The sequence below is a fragment of the Perognathus longimembris genome, chromosome 12 (assembly GCF_023159225.1).
Source record: "Perognathus longimembris pacificus isolate PPM17 chromosome 12, ASM2315922v1, whole genome shotgun sequence".
Classification (NCBI taxonomy): domain Eukaryota; kingdom Metazoa; phylum Chordata; class Mammalia; order Rodentia; family Heteromyidae; genus Perognathus; species Perognathus longimembris.
Genome location: NC_063172.1, coordinates 29,041,706 through 29,054,236, shown reverse-complemented (window position 1 = coordinate 29,054,236; position 12,531 = coordinate 29,041,706). Strand labels below are relative to the sequence as shown.

Below are 12,531 nucleotides of genomic sequence, written 5' to 3'. Positions count from 1 at the left end.
CTGATCTTAGCACCAGAAATATATAGTACTCTTAGACCTGCCTGCTACAAGCTTGGTAGGCAAATTAAGACTAGTGATTTTAGGCTTTTTTAACTTTAGCCAAAATGTGATGGAAGTTTCATACCACTAACCCCGATTTATTAAGAAGTTAGTCACAGCTTCTTCACACATCAGGTGGCAAATCTGAGCTTTGATGGTTCCCATAGGATTCCCAGGCAGAACAAAAACCTGTGGAACTGGAGTCCGGTCTTTAAACCTGTATGACTTAATATTGCCGCTAGAGATTTACACGGCATATCAAAGTACCTGCTTTCCAACTAGAATGCTGTTTTCAGTATTTTTGGACTTTTAGAATTCATAAAATGGCCTGTTTTTACTTTATTATTTTACTTGACAAAAATCTAATTAGGAAAAAAATAGATCTCATATTTCTATTGCACTGAAAGGTTTGAGCTTAGTGATTAATAGTACTGGCAACAGATAAGAGTGTCAACAGTTCTCCCTAAATGCATTTTGATTAAATGTGTTTTGATTGACTGCATTGAGAGTTCCATGTAAGATGCAGTTTACCCTGTTTGATATGGTGCTAGACATGGTTGAAAAAACCGCAGCTATTTTTTTCCCAGCAGGAGGCCAGAGATTGCTAAAATCCTCAGCCTCCACAACAGTATTAATTAGTGTGTTTCACCAACCCAAAGCTGTAAGGTCTGTAAATGAAATTCTAGAAGGGGCATCGAGCTAGAACAGGATATGGACGCCAAATGGAAAACATGAACCAATAAAAGAAAAAAGCTCCACGAATAAGAAGTCTAAGTTTAGTCTTTGAAGTCAGTTCAAGTCCTGCATGCTTTAATTCTGATGTAATCTTAAAATGGTGGGTACAAACAAGAACTCAGAAACAGCTTTTGAAACTGTTGGACCACCTGCGCATGAGTCAGTTTGCTGATGGCTATAATGATTACACCGTGGGCTTTGCTGAATTGTATCGGAATTAAAACAGTCGTTCTCTTTGCGTTGACATATAATGAAGTCTTACTAACAAGAAGAGCCATCCTCCAAATATGCACACACCTCACATTTATAAAAGATTTTACACAATATGGTACATTTTGTTGATAAATCAAATTATTTGTCTCAGCAGCAGTAATGCATAAGCTCTTGCACGCAAGCACATTCTTCCTGTGTGACAATGTGTTTGTTCCTTGTTTGGCCTGTCATTTGTCTCATTTCACATTTTAGTTATGAGATGATTTGCTTTTCTGGGTACAAAAATATTTTTCTAAGAAGAGATAATTCTCTTGATTTGAAAAAAAATTATATTTCTGGCAGGATGAGAATTTCAAACACATATGGCATAAATGGGCCTTGCCCATAATAGTCTTAATGGACAAAAAAACCCCACTTCCATTAAAAGCACAATCTGTGAAAACTATTCTTTTAAGCTATCAGGCCTTAAAAATAAATTGTACAAAAAATGAAAAAATACACACTGATTTCACTATCGTAGTTTTCTTTCCTCTTTTCTTCCTTCCTTCCTCTGTCCCTTCCTTTGTTTCCTTTATTTCCTCCCTTCCTTCTTTTCCTTCCTTTCTTCCTCCCTCCCTCGCTCCCTCCCTTCCTCCCTTCCTTCTTTTCTACCTCCCTCCCCCATCCGTCCCTCCCTCCCTCCTTTTCTTTCTTTCTTCCTTCTTTTCTGAGGATGGGTTTTGCTATGTAACCCAAGCTGGCCTTCCCCTTGTTCTTTCTCTGTCTCGGCCTCGTGAGGGCTGGTGTTTCTATGGCATTATAGGCATGTACCACACCACGCCTGACTATGAAGTCCTTTCATATCAGCCAAGTAATTATACTTTCAAATAAAATTACTTTCTTATTTTGATGGTAAAAGAAAAAATTTCATAAATAATATTTTAATTTAAAAACAGAAGAGCACAAAAAGACAAAATGTAGCTGACTAAAAACATTACAATCTCAATACACTTGTGATGCTAATGGAATGGGTTAGTGAGGAAATCCAATTAGGAACTGTATCCGGTGTGTTTAAACCTGAGAAAGAAGAAAAACAGATATTGTCATCATTTTTTTCTGGCAGATAATTACAAAATTCTAACTTCACTAAATTATTGAGTATTTAATAAACTGTGCAAACAAAAAACCCACATCACTATTGATAGGTACCCTAGCAGAAATATGTAGAAGGCATCATGGCAAAACAGAAAAGATAACTTTGGTTTGGCAAGGAAAGGCTGAGAAACGGTTTTGAGGAGCCAAATTTTTAGTTGAGCCTCTAAAAGCTAGGAGTTCTGCAAGGGGAAGAGGAAAGAGCTTTTTGCAGGCAAACGGAAAAAGCATGAAACTGCCAACACCATTTGCAAGACGTAGGTAATTTATTAGATTGCAGTGGTTCTTACAACATTTTCTGTACACTCAAGAGATTGGCAAGATCAAAATCATTTTTATAATAATGCTGATACATGATTTGTCCTTTTCATTTTGTATTGTTGACGTTAATGAGTTGATACTAACTCCTTTCTAAGTATCAAGGCAGCAGAATCAAAATGATTGTTTTTCACTGCTACAGGATGGCATAAACAACAGAGGCACAGTGATGGGGATAGTAGTAGATCTCTAAAAATCATTTTGGATGGTGTAGTCATCTTAATAATATGAACTTTACAATCCATGAACATGGGATGTCTTCCCACTTATTTGTGTCATTCATTTCTTTCATCAGTATTTTGTAGTTTTCAGTTTAGACCCTTTTTTTTAACCTCTTTTTATTCCTATTATTTTTTTGGTGCAACTGTAAATTGAATTGTTTCCTTAATTTCTTGTATGGATAGTTTATTGAATTCATTTATTAACTCTACCAGGCTTTTTGTAGATCATTTAGGGATTTCTACATAATATCATATAATTTGCAAACAGATATGATTTTACTTCTTTTTTAGATATATTTTTCTTACCAGTTACTCTAAGACTCCTAGTGCTGTGTTGAATAGAAATAACAAGAGTCAACATCCTTGCCTTGTTTCTGAACTGAGAGAAAATGCTTTTTTCTTTCACCTTTGAATCTTATCATATATGATCAAATTAGAAATCTATACACATACACAATCAGCCCAGTGATGAGACAGCCTATTCTCATAGACTAACATCCTTGCTGGAGATTGATCCAACAGAAGGCGGATAATTGGGATAATTAGAAAGAGCTCAAGGGCATCTCAGAAATCTTTGAGGCGAACCCTTCTCTTCCCAGGCCCAGAGGTACCCAGGAAACACTTGTTTCATGGCTCCACAGGGTGCTCTTCCTGGCTCACCTCCTGCATTGAGCAGACTTTCTGCAGTCTCTGCTCCCAGCCCCTCTGGAACTCTTCAGTCTTCTTGCTGCTACCACGGAGTAAGCCTGGGGCTGGCAGCCCTGGCGGTTGTCTGTTTTTCCTATCACCAGCTCAACCATTTCCATCTGTGTCTTGGAAATCAAACACTTGAATGGGACTTTCTGGAGGCCTGGGTTGCAGCACCAAAAGGTGTGCACTGCGAGGGAGGGCTCCAGACTGCACCCAGGGTGGTGAGAAGAGCATTCCCCCATCGCCTGTCACACGTGTGCATGGGCGGGGAGGTTTCCTCCTGGAGCAGAGTGAAGACTGCTGTCAGGCGTTCTGGGGTGGCCAGCGAAGGCTCTCTGAAGCTGTCATGGGGGAAGATGCTGGGTGATGAGCTTCCATCTTTTAAAAGGAAAAACTGAGGAGATACTTGTTCCAAAGATCTGACATGGGATTAACAGCATTTCTCAGGGAACTTTTTCTAAGGACACTTAACCTCCAGCCAAATGCCCGCAGGGATGGTGGGGTCCTTGCCATCTATCTCTGCTCAGAAATTAAGGAATTGCTGCTGGGCAGCCGGTGGTTTACACCCGTAATCCTAGCTCCTCAGGAGGCTGAGATCTGAGGATCATGGTTCAAAACCAGCCTGGGCAGGAAAGTTCGTGAGACTCTTACCTCCAGTTAACTACCAGAAAAACCAGAAGTGGCCCTGTGGCTCAAAGTGGTAGGGCGCTAGCCTTGGGCGAAAAAGCTCAGGCACAAGCATGCAGGCCCTGAGTTCAAAACCCATGACTGACCAAAAAAAAAAAGATGTCACTAGTTTCAAGCCAGCAAGTATGCCAAGTGACTCATGAAGGGAATTAGCATTCATGCTAAAGTTTTCATCTTTTGATGTAAGGTTCTAATTCAACATACAGATATAATTTCTCATTGAGGAATAGAACAAAACTCTAGATGAGCAATTATACATTAAAATTCTCCACTATCATAAATTCATTAACCAGAGTTCTTTACACATAAGTAAACTGGGTTTCAAAAGAGATTAAATCCATGGCCCCAAGTAAGAATGGCAGCCACAGATACAGACCTGGAAACAAATTCTGCTGCAACATTATATGTACCATCTGATGTATTTTTGAGACTGAAAGTTAACATAATTTAAAAGAGTATGCTAATTAAAATGTAATCACTCATACGTTTTGTAGTATATTTTTCCAATTACATAGCAACTAAAAAGACACATTATTTTAAAAATATAACAAATTAGTTGTATTTTTAATTGCAAATTTACTTCTACATAAGACTTAATCTGATTCATTGGCCAACTTACTTTGAGGTTACTTTACAATTGTATTTATTTCAAAATATATTTACCTCAAACAATAATTAAATGAAGAATGGGCTCAATTTTCCTGTTTTGAAGTATGTAAGTGGACAGTGTGAGTAGTAATTTGTGTGATTTTTTAAAACCTGTGACTCTTCTAGAAGTGAGCTTTATTCTTTTTTTTTTAACTGTATTTTTTTGTGTCTTTTCTTTTTTGGTACTGGGGATCTAACCCAGGATGTTGCACTTGCTAGGCAAGCGCTTTGCCACTGAGCTCCATCCCAGCCCTGAGCTTTTTTCTTTTTAAGAAACCTCATAAAATCAAGGACCACATCAAATGCAAAAAATAAAACACAATTAGCATTTATTTATTCACTTACTTATATTTCCAGGTCAACTTTAAGGACACTTGTAAGACTACCTAAGATATACACTACACTAAATATAAGTAAAAAATTTAAGTTTTATGAATCCAGAAAACATTGGCTGAGCATCTTCCCCAGACAACCTGCTCCTGATGGTTATTAGGAGAGAAGGAATGATGCAGGTAGACAGGTTTCCATTATAATCAATGAGTTATCACTGGTTAGAAGACAGTGTTGATAGCTTTTGGAGGAACAGGTACAAAACGTTAAAATGTTATGACACTAGAATTCAGAGGTTCCAGTATAATCAGAAATTTCCAAAAACAAAAGTAAACATGTTCAAGTTGAAAGCACTAGTTCTCAACCAGTATGATCTGACAAACATTTAAAGAAATTGCTACCACTGAGGCGGTGCTACTGTACAAGGAGGCGGCCGAGGGACACCGCCCGCACAGCAAAGAATTACCTGGCTAAAAATGCTTATCATTCTGAGCTTCAGAAACCTAGGCCCAAAGTGATTTACTGTGATTTAATAGGCAATCATTTCTTCTCTGGAGAAAAATTACTGGTGGACTTCTATAAATACAAAAGATGTCACTAGAATAAAGATCTGTCCTTCACATAAAATTGGCACATCATCTATGTATTTATAATTATCAGCATTACTAGTGGCAGAATGTTGTGAATACCATTATATTAAAAACTTTTTTAGATGAGCAGTGAATTTTGCCTTCTAGGAGTTTTATAACTCCCTCATTTTTCAACAAATATTTAATGAACATCTGAGGGATTTTTTGTCAGCTGTGGGGTTTGAACTCAAGGCCTGGGTGCTGTCCTTGAGCCTCTTTGTGCTCAAGGCTAGTGCTCCACCTATTGGGCCACAGCACTGCTTCTAGTATTTGAGTGGTTAATTGGACATAAGAATTTCACAGACTCTTTTTTTGTGTATGTGTGCCAGTCCTGGGCCTTGGACTCAGGGACTGAGCACTGTCCCTGGCTTCTTTTTGCTCAAGGCTAGCACTCTACCACGTGAGCCACAGCGCCACTTCTGGCTGTTTGTTTGTTTATGCTGAGGAATGGAACCCAGGGCTTCATGCACTCTAGGCAAGCATTCTACCACTAAGCCAAGTTCCCAGCCCTCACAGACTCTTTTCACACTGGCTTTGAAACATGATCCTCCATCTCAGCCTCCTGAGTAGCTAGGATTACAGGCATGAGCCAAGGGGCTCAGCTGAACATCTGTTTGTTTGGGATTTTTTTGAAGATGTTCTATGTAAAGTGCTAGAATGAGTAAGTTAAACAGCTGTGTCACATAGGCATGTAAATAAAGTGTGCAAAAATCTACAATGAGGTACATATTATTCCAGTGCAAGAAAATAAAAGACAAAGAAAATCTTGAGAGAAGCTCAGAAGAAATTATGAAACTTATTTACAAAGATAAGAACATTTGGCTTTTCTTCAGAAACAGGTAGCCAGGAAGAGAACAGAATGAAATAGTTTGGGCACTAAACAAACAAAAACAACAACCTGCTAACTTGAAGTTCTGCATCCGGGAGTTCTCCTTCAAAGGGAAGGCAAAATAAAAACTTTCTAATCCACACAAAAATGGGAGGAATTTATCCCCAGTATTCCCCAGTCTGGGGAAGTTGGCTGTGGTCCCTGGTGACTGAGTTCTGAGGTCCACAGATGCTCCTCCTAGGTAATCTCTTCCACATCCTCTTTTCCCTTCACTTTACAAGCACTTTCTTGCTCACCTAATAGGTTGTGTGAAAGAAAGGTGTGTAGAACACTTGTGTGGGATCTGGGAGTGGAGTAAAGATGAAGGGCCGGCCAATGTCATAGGTAAGTCCAACAGATACAGACTATGAGAGCCACTGCTTCATTGTAGTTCTTTCCTAGTTGGGTCCTGGTTTGGGTTTGGAAAGCTGTTTCTTTTAGGTTTTGGGTCAATTCATTGTTAAGAATATTCACGGGGCTGGGGATATGGCCTAGTGGCAAGAGAGCTTGCCTCCCATACATGAAGCCCTAGGTTGGATTCCCCAGCACCACGTATACGGAAAACGGCCAGCAGGGGCGCTGTGGCTCAGGTGGCAGAGTGCTAGCCTTGAGCGGGAAGAAGCCAGGGACAGTGCTCAGTCCCTGAGTCCAAGGCCCAGGACTGGCAAAAAAAAAAAAAAAAAAAAAGAATATTCACATCCCTTTATCACCTGCTGAACATATCTACTAACCCGATATAGTAAATGCTCAAGAAATACTACCTGAGGAGCATAATATTACATTACACTAAAGGGTATGATAAGGGGAACTTCTAAGCTTACAGCAATCAGTTTATTCTACAGTAATGCAGGCCATTAAAAAAAAAATCAATCACGTGAGCTTCCCGTGTCAGTGAAAGAATTCCTGTAAAAGAAAAATACATGAGTGAAACATACACACGTATAGAAAATGTAAAGAATGTATAGAAAACAACAATGACAAAAAAGTTTTTATAGGATAAAAAAAGTACTACCCTAAATGTTGGGGTCACTATGACGTCTAAGAAAGGGGATGGGGGAACTAGGAGACGGTGCCTAGAATCTAGTGTCTAAAGTAAAAGAGAGGAGGGGAAAAAAAGAACAGGCTGAAAACATTGAGGTCTGTCTCCCCAAAGCAGAAAACCACAGGTTCTGAGAAATCCAAAATGAATCTGCATGCCAGGAGATCAAAAGGGCTTTCTATGGGCTTTCTTCAAGTAGCTGCCCACGGTTTCACATGGCACATTACATCACTAGAAAGGCTTTGTAAAACCTGAATGTTAGTCTCCAATCAAAATGCTAGAAGCACACGAATATCTGTGGGAGGGTCCTTCTGGCTTGATTCTGGGTTCCCTCAGGTTTAGAAAAACTTTTAGCATATTCTTTGGGAGAGAAAAGAATTGATAATGAGTGAATAGAAGTAAGCAATGATTCCCCTGGAAAGGGATTGCTTGTCTGGAGGGCATGGCTCTCGAACTGTTTCTGCTCATTGATTTGGTGTGTATGTTGTCAGGGTTACTGGTGTAGGCATCGTGTGTGCAAATGTGTGAATGTGTAGGACATGTATGTAGAAGGCTGAGCAACTCTCAGCCTAGGACTTACCTTGGGGTTCAGAACAGGTGTGATCACAGTGACACGCCATTACTCTAGAAAAGAGAAGAGGTGTTAGCTTATCCTCGACAGAGGAAAGAAAGCAGGGATGCACAGAGGTGACCACACACTTCTATGCGACGCTCTCCTAACTGAGAGGGTCCATTCTACTATAGTCTAATGGCTTGTTACAGGCAGAAAAGAAGATAGAAATGAAAATGGACTCTCACTGGAAACTCACTCTGGAAGGAATAGAGAGATACATTCTTCTTCAAATTCATAGGTGAACCAGTAGACTTCAGTACATTTGTGAGAGATGTTGTGCCTGCACAATGGTAGATTAGAAAGCAAGAAAGCATGAGCAAATTCCTAAAAATGGATCTGTGGTGGAAACAACAAAGCAACTGTGCTTACAGGTACCAAGAGCAACACTCACCTGTAAACATCTTCCTTTCCAGTTCCTCTTGGACTTTAAGCAGAATCCTCTCCTGCTCCAATGCTTCTATGTACTTTGAGTAGCACCAGCTTGGCTAGGAGAAAAATTTCCTATGTTAAGTCTTTTGCCTCAAGAAACAAACTGAAGGTAAAATCACTTGTAGCAGTCCCTTTGTTTAAAATTTTAAATGAACATATGACACTTGAAAGGAAAGCTCAGAGCCTGCTGTGGGAGGCCCATGCTGTGAATTCTAGCTACCTGGGAGGCTAAGATCTAGGAGGATCGTCGTTTGAGGGCAGCCTGGGCAGAAAAGTTCTCAGGATCCCTTCTCAACCTTTCCCAGCTATTACTTTAGCTATGACAGGAAGCCTAAAATCGGCAGATGAGCCCGGGTAGGAAGCAAGACCCTATCTCAAAAATAATCGATGCCCAACAGAAGGTGAGGACATGGCTACGTGGTAAAGGGACTCCTGGCAAGGGGAGCCCTATGCCAAAGAAAAAACAAGTGCACCTGACACAAATCTATACTTACCTTTAACTGGGCACTACGCATTGTTCTCCATCGCCCTTACCCACTTTCATAAGAATGTGATGAAGTAAAGGTACCTTTCTCTATATCCTCGGCCTCCACATATGAGGATGGTAGTACTCATTATCCTCAGAGAATCGCGGATGCCTTGAGAGCTATTCAGTCACCTTTACATCAATGTACTTATGAATGTAGGTTCTTATGAAAGACTCCAGATATGTAAGGGATAATTTTGCATTTGGATGAATTACAATTAACCATATTAATTTGAACCCTTCCTTCCTTCCTTCCTTCCTTCCTTCCTTCCTTCCTTCCTTCCTTCCTTCCTTCCTTCCTTCCTTCCTTCCTGCCTTCCTTCCTGCCTGCCTTCCTTCCTGCCTTCCTCCCTCCCTTCCCTCCCTCCCTCCCTCCTTTCCATCCCTTCCCTCCCTTCCTTCCTTTTCTTTTCTTTTTTCTTTTTTAGTGCCAGTCCTGGGGCTTTAACTCAGGGCTTGAACTCTGTCCCTGAGCTGCTTTTGCTTAAGGGCAGTGTTTTACCACTTGAGCCACAGTACCACTTCCAGCTTTTTCTGAGTACTTTATTTTCTGCTTGAGCTGGCTTCAAACCACAATTCTCAGATCTCAGCCTCCTGAGTAGCTAGAATTACAGGCGTGAGCCACCAGCCCCTGGCAATCAGAGTTCTTAATTAAATTTTGTGTGTATGGTGCTATCCAGGGCCTTATATTTGCTGAGCAGAAGCCCTCACTTGGGCCTCTCAGCCAGTGTTGATTACAATGATTAAAATGCAACATCTAACAAATAATGTTGAGTGAGACAAGCCTAGAACACAGAAAACAAAGGGGCATGATCTCCCTGATATATGACTGTTAACAAAGGGAGACGGAGAGACAGTAGAGACCAAGTCTGTGAATACTGTATATGTTCTTGATACATTGTATATTGCATATATGTCTACCTGACCTAGACAAGGGATAGAAAAACAGATCGTAAGATATCACAAGAAATGTACACACTGCCCTACTATGTAACTGCACCCTCTTTGCACAACACCTTGTAAAAAAATTTATGTTCAATTAATAAAAAAAATAAAATAAGCAGCATAACTGTAAAAAAATGCAACGTCTATCTGAAATTAATTCATGTAATAACAGGCAGCTACATTTGTAAATGGCAGTATATGGTTATTTTACAAATTGCTAGACTAATTCACTATGTGTGTACTTTAAGTAGAAATTATAATTATAAATATAATAGCATAATAATTACATTTATTAAATACTTTTGATGTCCCCAAGTATTTTAGTTTTCTACAAAAATCTTGAACTATCTAACAACTCTTGATTATTCTCAACATGTTTATCATCATCATAGTCATCATTGTTGGCAACTTCGTCCTTATTGTCATCATCATCATTTCCCTTTTTTCCTTTTTTGACAGGTAAGGAAGCTGTCTCCCACAGCACACACATTCATGCACACACATATGTAAATATAAACAAGTACATATGTATTTAAATATGTGTAAACACACATATATTTATGTGCAAACGTAGAAATGCACATATATGTATGAGTATATACATATACACATGTGTATACATGTATATGTGTATTTATACATATTTATCTAACTGAAATCCACCAAATACTGTTTGAGAATGAGTATTAAGAGAGTATGATGGAAGGGGTAGAACCAATCAAAATATAGAATTATCACAAAGCACTCTCCCTAGTACTGATAATGTATGTTAATAAAAATGTAAACATAAAAATTGTATTATTTTGGCTTTTTAAAAATAAACATGAAAATTGTAAATGACCTAGTTGGTGGTTATATACTTCAAAGAATTAAGAAATTGAGACTAAGTGTTTGATATTCCTGTTATCCCTTAATATAAGAATGCAGAATCTATGTAGTCTATCTTGTTTGATTATGGCTGTCTTAGTGTCTTTTCCAATACAATTGTTTCTATAACTTAAATCTTCTTGTATTTCAAAGGGTTAATTTTCTTCATTATATTATTCACAGCCAGCTGAAATTTTAATGCCCTATAAAGGCTCAAGGACATCCTCTTACAAACCCTCTGAGTATTCTAAGTTTAGTGCTGATTTCAAATACTCATGCTTCTGGTGTTCAGGAAGTGCCTCAACTGTGTCCCCGCCCAGTGCTCTAGAGAGGAAGGGAAAGCTGTGTCTTCTTGCTGGCTTACCTGTCGGCCATATGCTTGCAAGCCCAGGCTAGATTCACTGGGAAACACAGTTTTGGTAGCAGACCCTATGGTACTTCCAAACTGTTTGACTCCAACCTACAATTAAATTAAATTAAGTTATTCCAAGAAAGGATAATGCTATGTTAATGTAAACTTTCAGTTAAGCAGTCATAGCATCATACAAAAAGCTATTTCCCTCTGAGTGCTGCATTTGAGATTTACCAAGTCATCATCACTTTGATCTTTATTTTTCTTTCAAATACAAAAACACTTTAAAATGAATGAGATAAATGATGAAGTTGAATGCTAAAGTCCCTCCCAAATTCTCACAGCCAAGAAAAACTATCATAAATATTTTCATAAACATCCATCCAGACATCTCATTAGGTAAAATGCATAGATACATAATCTGTAATTTTAATATTTCTAGTTAAAGGCATAAACCTTATACAAATAGAATTAAACTCTATGTCCTCTATTTAGATCTGTTTTTGTTCATGCAAATATGTTGTATGTGGAGAGATACAGAGTGGAAATGTAAGCGGGCCATTGTACTACTCACCAGCACATGTATTTGTCACATTGGATACAACCAAGCACTTAGAGGATAATGATGTGAAGAAATTACATCGTCACTTTCAATGGTTGAGTGGTTTTATACACACCAATATTTGTTGAGTGATAAAATGAATAAATTGTCATTTTCAACCCATGAGTAACCCATCTGCCTCTGATGAGAAATTTCCATCATCTCTGATTATATTTTAAACTACTACAGATGACATCGTATACACATATCTCTGTGTAGTTGCACGATTTTTCTCTTTTATAATAATTTATAAAAGTGTTTGCTGATTTAAAAAGTGATCATTTGGACTGGGAATATGGCTTAGTGGTAGAGTGCTTGCCTAGCATGCATGAAGCCCTGGGTTCAATTCCTCAGCACCACATAAATAGTAAAAGCTGGAAGCGGTGCTATGGCTCAAGTGGTAGAATGCTAGCCTTGAGCAAAAAGAAGCTAAGGGACAGTGCCCAGGCCTGGAGTTTAAGCCCCAGGACAGGCAAAAAAAAAAAAGTGATCATTTAAAACAGTATGTGTTATCAACTGATGTTGAAAAAGAAAGAACCACTTTACGTTGGGCACAGGTGGTTACACCTTTAGATCTAGCTATTGACATGGAAGACCCAGAGGTCATGGTTTGAAGGCAGCCTGGGGAAAGGTCTGTTAGATTTCAGCTC

At 38.9% G+C, this 12,531-nt stretch overlaps 1 protein-coding gene across 1 annotated transcript in view; it reads right to left on the bottom strand.

Annotated features, from left to right (window-relative positions):
* Nucleotides 1-7,225: 7,225 nt before the first annotated feature.
* Nucleotides 7,226-12,531, bottom strand: part of Rgs22 (regulator of G protein signaling 22) — a 91,708-nt gene continuing 86,402 nt past the window's right edge. The window contains exons 24-28 of the mRNA XM_048358778.1: nucleotides 11,293-11,388; nucleotides 8,553-8,646; nucleotides 8,358-8,441; nucleotides 8,129-8,172; nucleotides 7,226-7,412 (exon numbers count right to left, since the gene is read on the bottom strand). Of these exons, the coding sequence (XP_048214735.1) occupies nucleotides 8,168-8,172; nucleotides 8,358-8,441; nucleotides 8,553-8,646; nucleotides 11,293-11,388 (279 nt within the window). The 3' untranslated portion in view covers nucleotides 7,226-7,412; nucleotides 8,129-8,167. The remainder of the gene's footprint in view (nucleotides 7,413-8,128; nucleotides 8,173-8,357; nucleotides 8,442-8,552; nucleotides 8,647-11,292; nucleotides 11,389-12,531) is intronic.